This window comes from Microcebus murinus, chromosome 14 (assembly GCF_040939455.1).
Source record: "Microcebus murinus isolate Inina chromosome 14, M.murinus_Inina_mat1.0, whole genome shotgun sequence".
Taxonomy (NCBI): domain Eukaryota; kingdom Metazoa; phylum Chordata; class Mammalia; order Primates; family Cheirogaleidae; genus Microcebus; species Microcebus murinus.
In genome coordinates this window covers 30,285,560-30,307,470 of record NC_134117.1, presented here as the reverse complement: position 1 = coordinate 30,307,470, position 21,911 = coordinate 30,285,560, and the positions used below count along the sequence as shown (strand labels likewise).

General features: G+C 37.9%; 1 protein-coding gene across 2 annotated transcripts in view; it reads right to left on the bottom strand.

Annotated features, from left to right (window-relative positions):
- Positions 1–1,003: 1,003 nt before the first annotated feature.
- The window catches only part of LOC105872479 (cytochrome P450 2C19-like), a 43,300-nt gene continuing 22,392 nt past the window's right edge, over positions 1,004–21,911 (bottom strand). For both annotated transcript variants that reach the window (XM_012766479.3, XM_076009957.1), the window contains 6 exons: positions 15,767–15,927; positions 14,423–14,599; positions 10,137–10,278; positions 7,627–7,814; positions 3,243–3,384; positions 1,004–1,541 (listed from right to left, as the gene is read on the bottom strand). In XM_012766479.3, the coding sequence (XP_012621933.1) occupies positions 1,360–1,541; positions 3,243–3,384; positions 7,627–7,814; positions 10,137–10,278; positions 14,423–14,599; positions 15,767–15,927 (992 nt within the window). In that variant the 3' untranslated portion in view covers positions 1,004–1,359. The remainder of the gene's footprint in view (positions 1,542–3,242; positions 3,385–7,626; positions 7,815–10,136; positions 10,279–14,422; positions 14,600–15,766; positions 15,928–21,911) is intronic.

Genomic DNA, 21,911 nt, shown 5'->3' with positions numbered 1-21,911 from the left:
AAGCTATTTTCATAAGTTTAATAGCATTTCCATTTACTCATATGTAACCTGTCCTGTCATTCATTTACCCATGTTTCCATTACCTTAGTAGTTTACCTGGAAACCTAGCATATAGTTTAGTAAAAACCAGCAAGTTCTTTAATAATATATTAATATGATCTGTATATATTAAATAAAAACTTTTAAATCCACATGCATATGTTTGTACATAATATACGCCATGCATTAATATATACCATACCTATGCACACATTTATGTATAGTTATATACACAGAACTAACTATACACATGTGTCATCTTACGAATGCATGCCCAGAATAAATGGTTTTCTCTAGGAGAGGAGCAGGGAAAAAGTTAATGGATCATGTCATTTCTCATCTTATGCACTTCAAACCAGAAGAAAGGGGAAAAGATGGCTGGAATTTACCACATATACATGTGCACTTGCTGATGCTGTACACATGCTATGAGACTTATCATTTTAGGACCAAAACATCAAATTACTATCACATATATATTATGTGCAAAACATAGAGATAGAAACTAGAAAAATAATACAATCTGGTGAGGCTTTCCAGAGATATTGTTCTTATTTGGGAAGAGAATAACTACACGAAGAACACATGAGCAGCAATATGAAACCATATATTCATAGTTGATTCTAAGTTGGATAGAAAGTGAACAGAACATTCCAAATCTTTACTTGATGTTTACAGTAACACTCAAGCAGAACAGGAATTCCAACACTTAATGTCCATTCCTAATGGTCACTGATCTTGTCACTATAAAGGCTAGAGCTGCTCCTGGGCACAGGCTCTCTCTTTCAAATGCAAACCTCCAGTAACTCTTGGTGACACTCCTCCAAGAGAGCTTCCCTGCCCTCTTCCCCTTTGTCCCTATCTGTGCTCATCATTATGAGGACCAGCATGGCCTCCGGGGAGTCTGTTTTCTTTAATTTTCTACTTGCATTATGCACAAAAGAAGGAAAGTCTTCAATCTGACTCAGAAATTAATAACACTTTTTATTTAAAACATAGGAGGAATGGCTCTGAATTATCATACACTAATCATTTTTCTCAGTTTTATAGTGATAGCATATTAACAACTCAACACTAGGTAAGTATTGTCATATGTAGCAGTCAATACTGTGTTACAGAGTATGGAGAACAGCCAATATAGTTTTGCAGTAAAATTCAAAAAATCTCCTTTATGGACACTGGATGTTCACTGCATGTTAAGGGAATGGGGAGACAACAGGTCAGAGAAGACATCCCTAATAGTAGGAAGGAGGTGGAGGATGCCATCGATAAGGGAGAGCTGCATATGACAGCCACAGCAGCCAGATGATCTGACCTTCTTCATACAGGAATGAAGCAGATTTTGTACAAGGGTGGCACAGAAATAAACCCAGAGGAAACTGGAGTGGCATCGAGCTTCTTTGGATCAATCAAAGATCTCAGGTTAAAGTTCTGTAAAATGCTGGTCAGGAATAAAAACAGCTCCATGCGGGCCAGTCCCTCGCCCAAACAAATCCGTCTTCCTGAAAGTAATAAATACCGGGAGAGTTATTACTTATGTGCAACTGTAGCTGTAACAAACACTGTGTTTGTGACTGTCACAAACAGAATGTGCAGTAACTCATTGAGGAATGTTTGTATGGAAAAACAAATTGATGAATGGATGGATGGAAGGAAGGATTGCTGCATAGACAAATGAAAAGAGAATGGGCACACTTCCCATCCAGATAACATCTGATCTTAACAAGGACCCTTCATAGGATAAGTATTCACTGAGTGTCAGCTACACACTAAGCACTTCATTAAGTATTCCCACACTATAATAGCTCTTTTGATGTTTTGAGTTTAAATCTATGTATTTATACAACCACACCCATATTCCCATATTTCCTGTTCCTAGTCTGAAATTCCGTGATCTTGCCTTTCACTCTTCATATCCTCTATGATCAGCTCAAGCCATACACACTTTTCATCAATCTACAGTACACCAAGAAGATTCAAATTTTTTATTACTCTGTCCCTTTTGGCCAACACGCACTTTTCAGAGACTAAATTCAGGACACAGGTCAAATTCCATTTCTTCTTTGCATTCTTTGCCATGCACTCAATTAATAAAATCTTGCCTTCTCTGCATTGCCTCAACATCATATTATCACTTTGAATGAAGCATAGATCATCTGGAATCATAATTGCCTATTTGTTTATTTTATTGATTGACTTTTCTATTATGCTAAAATGTGACTTCTTGAAGGGAGGTTTCCATCCTTGTTGTCTTGGAATCTACGGTCCCAGATAAAGCAGACATAAAAGGTCACAGAATAGAGGAGATTCCATGGCCACAAAGTACACACATTGCAAGAATGAAGAACCAATACCCAAGATGTATAGTCAGGACTGGAGGAACAGCAGGGTGCTGTGGAATCACTTCAGAGGATCAGGCCTCATTCACAATGTTTCCCTGGCCCCATACATAGTGGGCAAAGGTTCCAACATCCTTGATTTAGAGCAAATACCCCGCTCCTGTGGTTCATTACCTCCTTGAAAATGCCCTGCCTTCTCTCTTTTCCATTTTCTCTACCTCTGTTGAGGTAGCTACTGTTAAAATGTTGCTTACTCCAGCTTATTATGGCTCAGTGTGGGGTAGGAGAGAGCAAGAAGCAGGCAGGTTCTCCCTCTGTCCCCTACACCCAGCAGCCTGTGCTTTGCTTTCCACTCTCACAGCCAAGTCTTACTGAATTACAATGGGCTGTTTATTCATCTGCCTTCCTAATAGGGGGTGCAGACAGTTGGTGCCCATTCTGTGCTTGTTGACATGTGAATCCCCAAAGCTCAGCTGGGTGGTGAGGACACCAATTGGAAGACACTCACTGAAACTGTAGAGTGAGAACTTTTGCAGTGGCAGGTGAGAAATGTCTAAATGAATTTTGCATTCTAGTAGGAGTTCTTGAATACCTCAGTGATGTATTCAGGGCAGAATTCAATTTAACTATACTTTAGCTTTCCTGATTATGAAGAACCAGATCAACTCCCCAAAGCACTGTGATGAATCTGACCCCATAATGAGGATGTATTATGATGAAGGAAATACACAGGCATTGGCAGTGGCGTTCCTGATCATGCTCAAGGATCATTTCTACCTGCTACAGAGTAGAAACCATGTAAGTTCCAACTAATCCCAGAAAGTTATCTTGTAGCCTAAAATAAGAGAAATAAATTTCTACTACCTGTTGAGAAAGGCATGAAGAAGTTGCTTTTTTTAAAGTTGCCACTTTCATCCAGAAAATGTCCAGGGTCGAACTTCTCTGGGTTGGGGAATTCTTTGTCGTCGTGCAGCACAGATGTCAGGGATGGTAATATGGTTGTGCCCTGGAAGCAATAGACATAGGCAAACCAAGTTATGAAGGAGTCACAGAGCCATAAGGAACAATAGTAATTACCTAGACAAATCTTTTGATCTATAGGTGAAGAAACACAGATCCAAAGAAGAGCAGGAACACTTCCATACACACAGACCCAGTAATCAACAAGGATGAGTTTAAGACCAGTGGCAATGATTCTGCTAAAGTTCTCTCCAATCAAGGTTGAAATCCTGAGCACTTGGTCCCCGGGGTAGTAAACCTTCTGAATCTGCTGTCCTTATCATCAAGGTTGGAACCCAGGGTCTGTCCCCACAGGCTGCTCTATTTCATCACTTCAATTTTCGCACACCCTATATATAGACTATGGTGTAAAAAATGAAATCTCTGTGGCCACTTAAAATATCCAGAGTACCTGTTCATAGTACTCATTTAAACTAGATCATATGATAAAGTTTCAAATGACATCATCTAACATGAAAACAAGAAGTACAGTAACAATAAAATGATTGAGTGTTTATCATTGCCAAGCAGGTTTTTTGTCCTGATCCTAAATCATGGGGGGAGATATTCGTAAGGGATTGATCTTAATTTATAACCACAGATGATGAAATTTTATAAAATCCTCACTTTGTGACTCCTCAGATCAGGATCATCAGTTAATACTGAAACTGTTGGGTGTGTGATTTGGGAAGCAAGATTTACACAAAACCTTAAAGCACCATGTCATGGATATGTATTAATTATACATAACCTACATTGCAAAGCCTCTGCAATGCAGAGATCTGGCAGATACCACCTTATTACTGAGGAAATGAGCATAGCTGATAATGGCACAAGTGACATACGTGTCCCCACCTCACCAATGTGATTCTGTGGGATAGTCGAAGCACCAATACCTTATTCTTCCCAAATCGTAAGTGAAATCTAATCTTTAGAAAACAATCACACAAAAACAACCTGAGGAACATTATAAATGGCTACTAGCCTGGAGTCTACAAAATGGTCAAGTGAAGGAAAGCAACTATGTGCTTGATCACAGGAGACTAAAGAGCATGATAAGCAAATTATGTGCTTGTTCCTTGGTTGGATGGTAAATGGCAAGAGAATAAAAGCTAAAATAATTCTAGTAAAATGAAGAAAATCTATACATAGGCTGTACATTAGATCATATTATTTTATCAGTAATTCCTCAATGTGAATGCTATTTTTAAGTTAGAAGAAAATCTTTACTCTTAGGGCATACATGAGAAAGTGCTGATATATAGAGAAATGGATAGAAATAAAAGTAGATATATATACACTTTCATATTTATACATATATGTCTACATGTGTTTTAATTTTATTTAGATTTAAATTTTTTAAATAAAATTATAGGGAAAATCCATCCTTAAACTTGTAATATTAAATGTCTGTAATTTAATTTTTTAAATTATTTCTCTGATTGTTTAAACAAGTAATATATGAAAATGTTTCTTTAAGATATAAAAGCATATATACTTTCAACAAATGATATTCAAACACCTGGAAATTCATAAGGAAAAAATTGAAGCATCACCATGACTACTCCACATCATAAATAACAATTAACTTGAAAAGCATCTTTATCTAGATGGAAGTGCTAAAAAAAAATAAAACATCTACAAAAATATAATAGTAAATCTCTAAGCCACTGTGATAAATTTCTTCAGATGTGGGGCACAAAAGCACAATCAGCCTCACATCATTGCACAGATGTCTACTCAACAGAAGTGTTTTCCACTGGGCACAAACAGCAGACCATGCATGAATTCAACTACCACCTGTTTTGGCATAGCCCATCAGTAAGAATGTTTTTACAAATGCGAAAGAATAACATTTTTGACATATGAAATTTAATTTTCATTCTCCATAAAAATTGGCACATATCTTTCCTCATTCTTTCACATATTGTCTGTGACTGCTTCCATGCCACACTGGCAGAGCTCAGTAGTACAGCAGAAAACCTATGGCCTGAAATGTCTAAAATATTTACTACATGGCCATCACAGACAAAGCTGGCCAACTCCTGTCTTAGACCATTATCTCCAGCTAGATTAGAGGCTCCACCCTGTGGCAAAGGAGCCCATTTATCTCACTTGTAGGGGATGGAATTAGCCACACAGAGCTGCATATTTCTATACTAGACTGTCCCACACAGGAGGGAATGAATGGGTCATTCTTCAGGTCTGGACTCTCTAGATTCAAAACTAACCAGGCACAGCATGAACTGCCCTACAGCCTGGTGAATGGGTGATCTCAGCAGATGCATCGCTCCCCAGAGGCGGGTCCCCAATCTGATGCACTGGATGGGGGTGAGGAGGTGGCAATCCCTATCTGATTCCTCAGTCTATTTCCCATGTAGATAGCTACAGGAGAGCAAGTTTCATTACTATTACCCTCAAATCTGAATAGTGAGAAGCAAACTATTTCTTAGCGGTGCCCTTGGGGAAAACATAATGAGCTGAAATGTTAATCCTTGTACCCAATCACTGAACTCAGGGAGAGCCTCATAACCTCTTGTTAAAGTTATCGGTTCTGTCTCCTCCAGGAAATGACATTAGTATTTGCAACCTTACCAATCTCGTTTATTTTTGCCCTGTGAAAGTTCAATATTTAGTTATCTAATTTTAAATTTTAACAATTATATCTTGTGAGTCAAGTGGAATAGAGTAGCCTGCAACATAGCAACTAGAACATCTGGATGAATACGGAAACCATGTGAAAAAGGCATTGTATAGCTGCTAAGAAAAAAATTGGTCTGAAGATCCAGAGATGGGAAACATCAGAGAGCTACACTCATGGCTATAGTTAACTATGCACTCTGTTCACAACATGTCCACCTGGGAGTGAGGGCAGGAGGGGTTGCAGCTTTGCAACTGCCATGGGAGGAGAATGCTCCTCTTCTGGAAGACGATAAACATCATCCCAAGTTAATATATAACATCTAGTATTTAGCCAGAAGTTGTTAGACAATTCAATGATAAATTGAAGTGAGCAGGAGATGAAGGGTAGGGGGAGGAGAAGCTCATAAAAACAGACCCACATTAGGGAACATTTCTCACCTACTTTTATACACCACCATAATCTTGATACCGAAACTCTGACAAAAAAAATTGTGAGGAAAAGATTAGAGACCAAAAGGCCTTATGAATAAAAATACAAAAGTCCCTGTATAATATGGAGGAAATCAAATCCAGCTACGTGTATAGACTTATGCATATTTAGTGAGGAAAGTGAGGCCAATGTATAATCATACCAAGAGATGCCAAGAACCATTTGATAAAATTATCCACACATTCATGACAAAAATTACATAAAAATAAGAGAAGGGAGCAAAATTTCCTAATGTCATAAATAATATATGCCCAAATCTACTTAAAGTGGCATTCTAAATGATGAAATACTAAACCTCCATCCCTTCCCACAGATCAGAAATGAAACAGGGATGCCCACTATCACCAATTCTGTTCAACACTACTCTGTAATCCTTAGCAGTTCAATAATACAATTAAGAGAAATTAAGGACACAAGAATTGGAAAATATAAATAAAACAAATAATAACCTAAACAGAAGGGTAATGTACATAGAAATTCCAGATGAATCTACCAACAAATTATTAGCAATGATTAATCAACTTAGCAAGGTTACTAGATATGAGGGCATCAGAATGATAAAACCAATGATATTTCCAGATAGCAGGTATGAAGAAATGAAGAGGACACTTTAAAAGTTTATAGCAGCAACAAAGTAATAATTATTCAGTAAAAATCTGGCCAGAGATTTGCAAACCAGAGCACTGAAAACACATTATTGAGAAAAACAGAAGAAAGTCCAAATAGAATGGGACCATAACCATTTGCGTAATTTGAAAGATACAAGGCATCAAGATGTTAATTCTTTCAAAATCAAACTATAGATTTAATATTACCATATTCAAAATCCCAGAACAGTGTTTTGGTAAATTGACAAAGTAATACTTTTAACATTTATTTGAGAGTGTAAACACTTAAGAGTAGCCAAAGCAATATTAAAGAGGCAGGACCAATTTGGAAGACACACACTGCCAGGAACTAAGACCTTCTATAAAGCTGTATAACTCCAAACAAAAGAGCTGCCCCATGTATGAATTTTGCACTTCTCTCACATTGTGTTGGTAGAGGATTGGAACCAGACTGTGAATTTGGGGATTTCTAGAGTACTGGAGGTACAGTGTAGGACCAACAGTTTACCTTGGGGATCAGGTAGTTTCTGAATTTAATGTCACAGGTCACAGCATGGGGCAAACTACTGGGGACCAGGTCAATATATCTCTGGATCTCATGCACCATGGCATCTGTGTAGGGCATGTGGCTCTTGTCCTGCATGCTGGGGCTCCGCTGTCTGCCAATCACACGGTCAATCTCTTCCTGGACTTTAGCTGATAAGACACAGGTAAGAAGTGATGGAAAAAAGGGAAAATGGCACATTTATTATAGCAATTTAAGATTACATGAACCATGAGGAAGGTGTCTCAACAGCATTATGTACATGAGTTATATGCACATATGTACACCTAGACTTATATGTACACCTAGACATATATATTATGGCAACCCTATATAAGGCAACCCTATATATATTATGGCAACCTTATATAGGGTTGCCATAATATATACACATACCACTCTCCTGCAAACTAGGCGTCACAATGCATTAGTACGTACCTATACATTAGCATCCAGGACAATTTAAACACATAATAAACATAGAACCTATGTTGCTCCTCATTTATTTTTATGTATAATATAATAAACATAAAATATTTCAAAAAATAAACACAACATAATTAAGTCAAAAAATTGCAATCCTTGCAAAATGAAAAGCATAAAACAAATATTACATTAATGACAAAATAATGTATGGGGTTTTAAATACATTGGAATAGATCTACATATGTTTATCTGTTTGGTGGTTTTCTTGAGTTTTAAAATGTGATTTATTTAGGCCGGGCGTGGTGGCTCACGCCTGTAATCCTAGCACTCTGGGAGGCCGAGGCGGGAGGATTGCTCAAGGTCAGGAGTTCGAAACCAGCCTGAGCAAGACCCCGTTTCAACTATAAAAAAAAAAATAGAAAGAAATTAATTGGCCAACTAAAATATATAGAAAAATTAGCCGGGCATGGTGGCACATGCCTATAGTCCCAGCTACTCGGGAGGCTGAGGCAGGAGGATTGCTTGAGCCCAGGAGTTTGAGGTTTCTGAGAGCTAGGCTGATGCCATGGCACTCACTCTAGCTTGGGCAACAAAGCAAGACTCTGTCTCAAAAAAAAAAAAAAAAAAATGTGATTTATTGAAGTCTAACTTACATACAAAAAGTTGCCCATTTTAAGTGTATTATTTGATGAGTTTTAACAAATTCAAGACAATCTTGTAACTACTACCACAGTCAAGATATGGAATATTTTCCTCACCCCAAAAATTTCATTTGGCCCCTCTCAACTTCCTGGTTTCAGGCAACCACTGATCTGCATCTTGTCACTACAGTTTGGTTTTCCTAGCATGTCACAAAATGGGAGCATAGGATATATAGTCTTTGGGGTCTGGCTTTTTCCACTCCATATGACACTTTTACATGTATGTGTTTTTTTCCAGGTGTCTGTGTGTGTGAATGCATATGGAATTTACAGTGGTACTCTCTTTATCTTCCCACTTCTCAGATGTGGCCAGTTTGAGCATTCTAGCAGCTTCTTCTAACTTTATGTTAATATTTCTAAATAATGTTTCTATTTCTTCCATAACCATTCTTAAATAATATTTAAAGATTTCCTGGTATGGATGATGAGAATTTTAATCTCCATGGCGACACCATATATAGACACACACACACACGGATACACACCTGCACACACACAATTCTTCTCACTCTATTTAACAGAATATATTTAGGCCACAATTTCTGCTTATATTACTATTCATTGTTTACATCATTCTGACTACATAAATATTCTTCCCTGCTAAGACAACTATGATTATATTATATTTTTACTAGTTTCTTGGGCATAAAAATGTCTGTTTACTTGAATTCATAATTCCTATTCCTCAAGTTAGAATTACTTTCAAATGCTCAGATGGATGTTTCAAACTCTAATAATTTCTCAATTATTGGGAAACCACAAACTATCGATCACTTCTCCCTTGTTCTTAGAGTCTCCCCTCAACACGACTTATCCACCAAGCCCATTCTGAGTGTCGCAGCCTCCCTGACACTCTCCTTCTTCTACATGAGGTGTCCTGATGGCTGGAGCTCATGACGTCCTCTGACTTAGTTGCAAATATAAGTATTTAGATGAAGCTCAGCCTCTAGTATTGGAGAAAGAGAAAATAGAGTATAAAGTTTCTGTCAATCACGCATGTTTGAACATACTCTTTTCTTTTTTAATAGGCAAAATAATATTGAGAATTCTGATAATTTCTGAACCTATTCCTTTATACATGACCTAATACAATTCTCTGAAAGCTTTTATGCTTTTCTCTTTTATCCTGGTGTTCCAAAAATTCCATGACTCTGTAACTTGGGGTACAAGTTTTGATTTCATTCACTCCACTAAACACTTGGAGAGAATATTGTACAATGATGGTAAATGCAAATATCTTTTTCCAGGTCTTTCCTCTTTCTGGAGTATACAATAGATGGAGGACCGTAGCAACATCTACTGCGCATCTTTTCCGCACTTCACTATACTCATCACCTGTCCTCATACCTATGACCTCTGGGTGCTTCAGCAGGAGCAGAAGTCCGTATCTCAGAGTGGTGCTTGTTGTCTCTGTCCCAGCAGCAAATAAATCAGATACTGTGTTTACCAAGTTTTCCATAGTGAACTCAGACTGTGAGTTGTGCTTTTCCTAGGAAACATTTGATAAAATTATCTGACCAATTATTTACCAGGATATTTAATTACGGTGAATTTAAAATAACTTACATCATTATAATTTTATTCAACACATAACCTGAAGCATTCATTAATAGACAAAACTAGTATATGGCAGGGTAGAAACTGTAGATCAGTTGACTGAAATTTCATTTCCTACTCCCTATGTCTGGCATGCCTACAAATTTCATTATGGAGACTATTTGCCTGTAGGTGAGCCATGCAGCATATTTCTTTTTCCAAAAATTATAGTCAAAAGTGCACTGGTGCCCTTTCTTCATCCATTTTGTGTTGTGTAAAAGAATGCAACAGACTGAGTACTTTATCTAAAACAGCTGTTTATTTCTCATGGTTCCAGAGGCTGGAAAGTGCAAGAACATGGCATGGAACTTTGGTTTTGCCCTTTATGCTGCTTAATCCCACAGCAAAGGCAGAAGGGCAAGAGACAGCACTTCTCTGGAAACGTTGCCCTACAGGTCCCAGCTTGGCTTGAAGATCTCTGAAATGCCTTTGGGGTCATCCTCCTACTGTCTTGATGAATAGCTCCTTCCCCCTTTCTATACATACTACTCTTTGTTAGCAAATGATTGCTTGTCCACTCCCTTGGTTTGCTCTCCTAAAGGGGCCTTTTCACTCTTTACTTGGCCAGGTTAGAAATTTCCCAAATTTTACCACTGTTTCCTTTCTTATCAAAAAATTCCAGCTTGAAGACATCTCTCTCCTCTCATTCTATTGTAAGTGGCCAAAAGAAGCCATGGAGCACCCTGAATGCTTGCTGCTTGGGTATCCCTTCTGCCAGATATCCTAACTAATTGTTCATAAAATCCGCATTCCATAAAGCCCTAGGGCATAAACACAATTCTGCAAACTTTTTTGCAACTTTGTAACGAGGAAAACCTTTATTCCAGTTTTCCATAACTTGTTCCTCATTTCCATCGGTCACCTCATCAGAATGGCCTTTAATTTTTTTTATACCAATATTCTGAAAAATACCACTTAAATAATCTCTAAGATGAGTTAAGCTCTCTGTATAAACTCTTGTCTACTTCTGAGCCTATGCTAGAATTGCCTTTAAAACTCCAGGCGTGGCAATCTAGGCTTCTCCTTACATTTTTCAAGCCTCTACCCATTACCCAGAAAAAATAACCCCAAGTATGCCAACTTGCACCACTTCTATTCAATATAGTACTAAAATCCTAGACAGAGCAATTAGGCAAGAAAAAGAAAAGGCACTTAGATATAAAAGGAGGAAGTAAGACTAATTCTATTTGAAGATGGCATGATACTATATGAAGAAAAGTCCATAAAATCCACAAAGAAAATAACTAGAGCCAATAAATGATTTCAGCAATATTTCAGCATACAAGATCAATGCAAAACTAAGATGTGTCTCTATATACCAACAATGAACAATCTGAAATTAAATCAAGGAAATAGTTAAATTTACAATAGCATCCAAAAGTATAAAAGGCCTAAGAACCTTGGGGGAATCTTAGGAAAGATTCATACAATGAAAACTGACAACTGTTGCTCACAATAATAACAATAATAGAGAATGCCTAAATAAATGGAAAACCACCCCACCTTCAAGAATGGGAAGGCATCATATTATTAACATGGCAATTGCTTTCCAAAATGATGTGAATATTCAATGTAATCCTTATCAAAATCACAATGGCTTTTTTGGCAAAAATGGCATAGCCAATGCCCAATTCATATCTAACTACAGGGGGAGGACTCGATTTCCCAACTTCAAAACTTCAAATCAAAGCTATAATAATCAAAACACTATGGTACTGGCATGAGGAAAGACATCAAGAACAATCATACAAGTTGAATTGACATCTAGATATAAACCTTAATATGTATCACCAATTCATTTCTAGCAAGCATGGCAAGACCATTCAATGTAAAGGAAGAGTTTCTTCAACAAACAGTGGTGGGACATCTGGATAATCACATCCGAAGGAAAGAAGTTGGCCCCATCCCTCATGCCATACTCAAAATAATTCTGAAAGTAGATGAAAATTAAAGGATAGGATCTAAAACTATAAAAGTCCTAGAATAAAATATCAGGGTAAATATTAATGCCTTCAGGTTTGCCAACGTATTCATAGATTTGATACTAAATAACCAAAAGAAAAAATAGATACACTGGCCTTCATCAAAATTAAAATATTTGCACATCAAGGGACATAATTGAAATGTAAAATGACAATTACTGAATGGGAGAAAGTATTTTCATGTCATTTATTTAATGGGTTAGTTAAACACTTTAATGGGTTTAATGTCAAGATTACGTAAACAATTCGTACAGTTCAACAACAAGAAGACATGAAACTCAATTTAAAAAATGAACAAAAGACTTAAATATCATTTGTTCAAAGAAGATATGCAAATGAGAAACAGCATGTGAAAAGATGCTCAATATCTTTGGTCATGAAGGACAAGCAAGTCAAAATCACTTTCAGTAACACAAAAATTACAAAATTACAAATAGTAACAATTATTTACAGATAGGAATCCTTGCAGATCACTGGTAAGAATGTAAAGTGTTGCATTCACTGCAAAAAGGCTTACTTGTTTTTTAAAAAGATAACTTTAAAATTGCCATATGACTCAGAAATTCCAATCCTAGGACTACACTTAAGAAAAATGAAAAATATCCATGAAGAAACATGTACTCAAATGTTCATAGCAGCATTATTTATAATGTAAATAACACAATGCCCATAAACAGATGAAGTGTAAATTGTTGTATGAGTGCATGGAAAATGGACAATTATTCAGCCACAAAAAAGAATAACATAATGATACATTCTACAATGTAGGTCTGCCTCCAAATCACTATGTTAAGTGAAAGAAGCCAGAAACAAATGGTCACATACACTCCGAGTCCTTTTATATGCTATATCCATGGCAGGCCAATCCATAGAGGCAGAAAGCAGATTAAAGGTTATTACATTATGGGTTGGGGAATGGGGAGTTATCATGAATGCATTTGGTATGCTTTCTGGGATGATGAAAAGCTTTTGAAACTAGAGACAGCGGGTGGTTACACAAGATTGTGAATACAATAATAAATGCCACTAAAGTGTACACTTTAAATAGGCCAATTGCATGTTACATGAATGTTGTCTCAGTTTTAAAATGTCAGAATTTCCTGAATTACTCTACAGATTTAATGCAACCCCTGTCAAAATGCACACTGGCTTCTTTGAAGATTGACTAGCTTATTCTAAAACTCATACAGCGATGCAAGGTATTCAGAATATTCAAAAATAGTCTGGAAAAAGAACGACAAACTTGGAGAACTCATACTTTGCAATATGAAAACTTAATGGAAAGCTACAGCAATTAAGACTTCAAGATACTACACAACTGGCAAAAAGACAGACATATAGATCAATGGCATAGAATTGAGAGCCCAAGAATAAACCCTCACGTTTGTAGTCTATTGGTTTTTGACAAGGATGCCAAAACAATTCAATAGAGAAAAAATAGCCTATCAATAAATAATACAGAGATGACAGGATTTGTGTTAAAAAGTTAAACCTGATAGCAGCCTCCAAATCCTTATCTGTGCAAATTCATTTTAGATTACACTCAATTAAACCTTCCCTCTTCCATCTTCCTACTGTTCCCACCACACACTTCTATACCTCTACATAAACCACTCAACCCATGTAAAGACCCCGCTCCCATACCTCACTGCACATACTTTCAGGTCTATTTAAATCTACAGGACATGGAGGAAGCCCACCTAGGTTGAGTCATTCTTTTCCATTCTTCCATACACTGTATGCCATGATGCTGCCTATCTTCATCTAATGGCATCATATTTTATATTTTCTAACTACTTTGAAATTATTTCCATTTCATATGAGAATTATATTCTATCTCTTCAGGTAGATTATTTTTATTTAAAGAAAGTCAATGCGTTTTACCTATGAGACAATTTAATTGTACATTTTCTATGATGCTTAGTGCAGATTCATAAATACAAGATATATTTTATATCCTTGAGACCTGACCATTTAAACACAAGTACATTAAAGAACTACTCAATGAACCACACAATGCACAATCAAATAACTAAACTGTTGCTAACATTTTACCTGCTCCATTTTGATTAAGAAACAATCAATAAAGTCCCGAGGATTATTAACATCCAGCGTTTCTTGGTGTTCTTTTATTTTCTCCAAAATATAACTTTTTGTAAGAGCAACATTTTTCAAGAATTTGTTATGAATTCCAGGGAGGTAATCGATGATAACAGGGAGATTATTGCAGATCTAAAATAGAGCATAATAATTTATTTAATAAAAAACATGTAGCAAAAACATGTTACATGTTTTTTCTTGGCACCAAGCCATGCTAAGAAATTACAGGTATAATTATTAGTAAAACATGGTGTCCATATCGACAAAGAAATTTTTATTGTGCATATATAGTAAGCCTCTATGCTTATAAAAAGATTTGAAGGAGAAAATTATGACCTAAAAATGAAAAATGTTAATCATTTCCTTGACTCATACATCATTTTTATTGCATAAAACTCTTTTCCATCAATTCTCTCAATTTTCACACCAATTCTTCCCTACAACCTTATAAAATAACATGGCATGGATTATTAGCATTCATATTTTGTAAATGACAGCATAGGTTAAGGGAGTTTCGGCAACCTGATTGAGACCAGAAAACTGGTCCTTGCTGATTTTCTTTCTTTAAAGCAGCCTCAGAAATGGAATCAGCATTTTAGAAGGGGGATGGTTCTCAAAAGTATCTTGAAAGCAAACAGTACGTCAGAATAGTTCAATAACTTCTCAAAGACCAAACAATTATTCTTTAGGTAGAGTGTACATCGTGCCAATTCAGCACAGGGAAACATTGTGATGGTTGTTTCTGGTTCATACACCACAAAATCATTCATTTTGTCATTCTCAACCCAGTTACCTTGTCAGCTAGGCTCCCATCCAAAGCATCAAACATTCCTGCACTAGGCAGTGTTTCTTGACAGCTTTTATGGCTCCAAATAGTTGCAGCCCTTGCAGGAGATATTCTCTTCTTAAATTAGGATATTTTTGCCAAGTATGATGAAGAGGTCTCTAAATGTTGAGGACAAGTCATGTGGGTAACGGAAGTCTTCAAAAATGGCCTGGATGTGCATGAAATAATATAGGCATATTTGGGCCTGTCACCCAGAAGTGGGGTTTGGGGGGTGACTGGAAAAGCCACTGGTCATGGAGCTAACGGGCTCAAAATCCAGCCCTACATTTGGGCATTCACTTTGGGTGTGTAAAATAAAGAGCTCAGCTATCTATCCCAAATGGTCACTTGATAAATCTCTGGGAAGGACAGCAGTATCCAAACATGCACTTGAAAGCTTAGTCCATACAGAATTTTGGATTTGTCAGAGAAGAGAGCACAAGTGGTTTCTCAAGAAGAAATCCTAGACTCACCTGCATCCATGAGGAGCTTATAATTTTGGCGTTTTTATTCAACCTCTCCATCAAGGTAAGAAAATTCTGATCTTTGTAATCAAAACGCCTCTGGAAAATGATGGAGCAGATCACATTGCAGGGAGCACAACTCAGGATAAATGTGGGATCACAGGATGAGGCTAAAGAATTCAAAACCACTTTAAAATACTATGAAACATAAAACAATTTGTCTTTGTTAAGAGGTAAGTATAATTTTGAAATTTTAAGGAATATCTGACAAACAAATATCCCTAATATCAAAAATTAAATTCAGCATGTATGAAATCAAAACACTTCACTTTTACCTTAAACCTGAGTTGAACATTACAATCTCACTGGTTAAATAATGGAATTTCAAATGTGGCAAATCACATCCATTGCCTTTATTTATACCCTTTTAAACCAATGTGCATATTATTTTGGAAGGAAAGAGAAAACATTTTTAAAAGCTAATGATACAAGTTTGTAGAGCAGAGTCACATCTGTTTTCAAAGGCTGTGAACACTAAACCACAGAGATAGAAAAGGAGTGAATAATTTGGACGTGGAAAGTATTTATATATAACAAATAGCTGCAAGAATCCTGTGTCAAAACTATAGAAAGGAACTAAAAAGAAAGAGATTGTGAGTGAATTCATGCACTACAAAGGACAAATGTGAAAAGTTAAATATTGCCACGTTACAGGAGATGAAAAACTAAAACAATGAACACTAAATGTAAGATGGATTTGTGTATCTCATAAAATAAAATGAGTAATTTTTATTTCAAATATATATGTAAGTTAGGCAATCCAACAAATTATTGATAAATGAAGTACTTTCATTTTTCATTTCAATGATTTTTTAAAAAAATTCCTTCTCTAGTAAATAAGCCTCCATAATTTTCAGTCATCCTCCAAATTTAATTCATTTGGGCAAACGCACTCTTTGTGTATTCTGGGATAATGCTTTCTATAGCCATTAACAGAAGTGTTTTAATAAATTTTAAAATTTCACCCTAACTTAGCACAAATCTGTCATATTACAGATGAACAAGTTAAATTATAAGAAAAGTTGTCGTTTTCTTTTGGTAGGGTGTCTCTAACTTGAAAATGTTATAATTAAGTGATCAGTAAATTTTATATGTTAAGATCTCCCAAACACACATCTATATACCCTAAATAAGACCAACTTGAATCAAAAGTGTTCTGGGAGGTGGAGCAAGATGGCGGACGAATAACACCGCCAGACAGAGTGTCTCTGCAGAAAAGACAGATTCTAGCAGAAATTAGAAGAAAGAAGCAAGAACACGAGCATACAGCGGACAACGGCCGGAAGGAGGGGTACCTGAGACCCCGGGAGACTCCACGGGAGGAGGCTGTGGAGGAGAACTGGAGGCTGAGACCACCGGAGCAGCCCAGAGACCAGTGGCAAGGGTAGGTGGATTTGCTGTTTCCCCTCCCCTGCATTTGGGACTGCTGGTGGGCTCCCCAGTGGGTGGAGAGACCTGCGGACACCAGCCCAGAGACCGCCGCCGCCAGCCAGCGGTGAGCCTGTAGCGGACATGGCACCGGGTTCCCAACTTCCTCCGGGCACCTCCGTGTGCATAGACCCAGGCGCGCGGCAGGCGCCATATTGCCTCCTCCTCCCATCTGCCGACCCTACCCGCGGCTGCCCAGAGAGACAATACAGCCACCAGCCAGAGGCACCTCCAGGGAACGGGATCTTCCCGTTAGGGACCCTACAGCTGACTCAGGGGATCTCAGACTGTGAGCTCCCTACCCACCAGCCCTCCCACGTGCTGCTGGCACGGTGTTCCCAGGAGAACGGTGCCGACTCAGAGGCTGAGAGACATAGACCCAGCTTGGGCTCCCTGTGGGTGAATTGGGACCAGAAATCCTCTCCCTGGTGGGGATACAGTTTGAACTCTGGGACCCAGAGGTCGAACCTGCAGACCAGATCCCCTGCACCGAGGGCTAGAATTGCCCGGGGCACAGAAGGGTTATATGTGAACAGCCTACTATAAAGTGTGTGTGCCTCCAGGGGCGGATCGGCGTCCTAGAGGGCAACCCTCCTCCCAGGAGGAGGCCGTGTGCCCAACCCAGGTGGCATTCCTGTGCAGGGAACCTCCCCGCTGAGGAGGCCAGGTGGCTTGTGGTCTGGCCTGCTGGCAGAGGCCCAGGAGTAGCTGCGGACTTGGGGAGGGTGGAAAGAAGCGAGGCCCGCTCCAGACTGCGGGTCTCAGACAGACCCACCCCCACAACCAGACTTTCTGGCTGAGCAGGACCATTCCAGCCCCACCGTGACAAATTTTCCTGGAAGCAGATAACAGAACTTTGACCCCTGCTAACGGCCTGAGGGCAGGCTTACCCAACCCAGCTCTGCCCAGATCAAGAGCTGATAACAGGACACAAAATAAACAGCATAGCCTGTTCCTCCAAGCAAACACCACCTACTGACAGGCACGGCATCTTGCATAGCCTTTCCACAGCACCCACTGACTCAATATACAGGGAGTAGTCCAATTTCACCCACAGACACCACCTAACGCCTCAGAAACTAAACAAGGTGTGTGAATACCCAAACAATAACCTAAAGGAAAGAAACAACAACTGATCGACATGGGAAGAAATCAGCGAAAGACTCAGGAAATATGAAGAACCAAACGGAAAACACACCCCCAAAGAGGAGACCCAGCCCCCTAGAAATGGACACCAACCAAATTCAGGCAACCAATATGACAGAAGAGGAATTTCATATGTGGATCATAAGAACACTCACCCAGCTGAAACAAAAACTCAATAACCAACATAAAGAAACCACAAAAAGCCTCCAGGATATGGGAAAAGAAATAGACACAATGAAGAAAAGTATTACCAAACTCCTGGAAATGAAGAATCAATTCAAGGAACTACAAAATACAGTGGAAAGTCTCAAGAACAGGGTAGATCAAACAGAAGAAAGAATCTCAGAGCTTGAAGATAACACCCTCCAATTAAATAAATCAGTCACAGAAATAGAGCAGAGAAACAAGAGAAAAGAGCAAAGTTTACAAGAGCTGTGGGATTATGTGAAGAAACCTAATGTGAGGGTCATAGGGTTACCAGAAGGGGAAGAAGACAACACCCAAGAGTTGGACAAGCTGTTTGAAGATATAATAGAGGAAAATTTCCCAGGCCTTGCTCAAAGTCTTGATATACAAGTTCAAGAAGCTCAGAGGACCCCTGGGAGATTTAATGCAAACAGGAAGACTTCACAACATGCAGTCATAAGACTGACCAAAGTATCAACTAAAGAGGACCTTCTAAGATCTGTAAGACAAAAGAAGCAAGTAACATACAAGGGAAAGCCAATTTGAATAACATCAGACTTCTCTAATGAGACTTTACAAGCAAGGAGAGACTGAGGCCCCATTCTCACTCTTTTGAAACAAAACAATGCCCAGCCTAGAATCTTATTCCCTGCAAAACTAAGCTTCATATATGAAGGAGAAATAAAAACATTCTCAGACAAGCAAAGGCTCAGAGAATTCACCAAGACGAGACCAGCCCTACAAGAAGTACTTAAAACAGCGTTACGCACGGAACATCATAATAATAACCCACAAATATAAAAACAACCAAAACCCAAAGATATTAAAGGACAAGTATTACAATGGCTCAAGACAGAAATCATAGCAACAACATCCAACCCAACAGAATGATCAGTAATCTACCTTACCTATCAGTTCTCTCAATAAATGTGAATGGCTTAAACTCTCCACTCAAGAGACATAGGCTGGCTGAATGGATAAGAAAATACAGGCCAAGTATATGCTGTCTTCAGGAAACACATCTAACCTGCAAGGATGCATATAGACTAAAAGTATAAGGGTGGAAATCAGTATTCCAGGCAAGTGGAAGCCAAAAGAAGGCTGGCGTGGCAGTTTTAATTTCAGACAATTTAGTTTTTAAACCAACAAAAGTAGTAAAAGACAAAGAGGGTCAAAATATAATGGTGAAGGGCACAGTCCAACAAGAAGAGATAACAATTTTAAATATATATGCACCCAACTTAGGTGCACCCAGATTCATAAAGCAAACCTTACTGGAGTTAAGCAAATGGATTAATAGCAACTCCATAATTGCCGGAGATTTCAACACCCTACTGACGGCATGAGACAGATCCTCCAAACAGAAAATTAATAAAGAAATAATGGACTTAAACAAAACTCTAGAACAATTGGGTCTGACTGACATTTACAGAACATTCTACCCAAAATCCACTGAATATACGTTCTTCTCATCAGCTCAAGGGACATTCTCTAAGATTGGCCATATCCTAGGACACAAAGTAAATCTCAAGAAATTTAAAAAAAAAGAAATCATACCATGTACCTTCTCAGATCACAGTGGAATAAAAGTAGAAATCAACCCTAACATAAACTCACATTTCTACACAAAAACGTGGAAATTAAACAACCTCTTACTAAATGATTACTTCATAAATGAAGAAATCAAGACAGAAATATAAAAATTCTATGAAGAAAACGACAATGGAGAGACAAGTTATCAACTCCTCTGGGACACAGCTAAAGCAGTTCTGAGAGGAAAGTTTATCTCCATAAATGCGTATAACCAAAAGATAAGAAGATCACAAATAGACAATCTAATGAAACGACTCAAAGAGCTGGACAAAGAAGAACAGACCAACCCCAAACCCAGCAGAAGAAGTGAAATCAACAAGATCAAATCAGAACTAAACGAAATTGAAAACAGGGAAGCTATTCAGGAGATTAATAAAACAAAAAGTTGGTTCTTTGAAAAAATAAACAAAATTGACATGCCATTGGCTAAGCTAATGAAAAGCAGAAAAGAGAAATCTCTAATAAGCTCCATCAGGAATAAAAAAGGAGATATCACAACTGATCCCAAAGAGATACAAGATACAATTTATGAATACTACAAAAATCTTTATGCACACAAACTGGAAAATGTGGAGGAAATGGACAAATTTCTAGAAACACACAGCCTCCCTGGGCTCAACCAGGAAGAAATAGATTCCCTGAACAGACCAATCTCAACAGCTGAAATAGAAACAGCAATTAAAAATCTCCCTAAAAAGAAAAGTCCCAGTCCAGATGGCTTCACACCTTAATTTTACCATACTTACAAAGAAGAACTAGTACCTATCTTGTGGAAACTATTCCACAACATCGAGAAGAACGGAAACCTCCCCGACACCTTTTATGAAGCGAATATTACTCTGATACCAAAACCAGGAAAGGATGCAACAAAAAAAGAAAACTACAGACCAATATCCCTAATGAATATACATGCAAAAATTTTCAACAAAACCTTAGCTAACGGAATCCAGACGCTAATCAGAAAAATAATCCACCACGACCAAGTGGGCTTCATCCCAGGGATGCAGGGATGGTTCAACATACGTAAATCTATAAATGCAATTCACCACATAAACAGAAGCAAAAACAAAGACCACATGATTCTTTCAATAGATGCGGAAAAAGCTTTTGACAAAATTCAACACCCTTTCATGATACGAACACTTAAGAAAATAGGCATAGAAGGGACATACCTAAAAATGATACAAGCCATATATGACAGACCCATAGCCAACATCATACTGAATGGGGAAAGATTGAAATCATTCCCACTTAGAACTGGAACCAGACAAGGCTGTCCACTATCTCCACTTCTGTTCAACATAGTGCTGGAAGTCTTGGCTACAGCAATCACACAGGAAAATGGAATCAAAGGTATCCAAATAGGGGCAGAAGAGATCAAACTTTCACTGTTTGCAGATGATATGATATTGTATCTAGAAAACCCCTGGAACTGATCAATGAATTTAGTAAAGTCTCAGGATACAAAATCAATACACAGAAATCAGACGCATTCATATATGCCAACAACAATCTAATGGAGAACCAAATCAAAGACTCAATTCCCTTCACAATAGCAACAAAGAAATTAAAGTACCTAGGAATATATTTAACCAAAGAGGTAAAAGACCTCTACAGGGAGAACTATGAAACACTGAGGAAGGAAATAGCAGAGGATGTAAACAGATGGAAATCCATACCATGCTCGTGGATCGGCAGACTCAATATCATCAAAATGTCTATACTACCGAAACTGATCTAC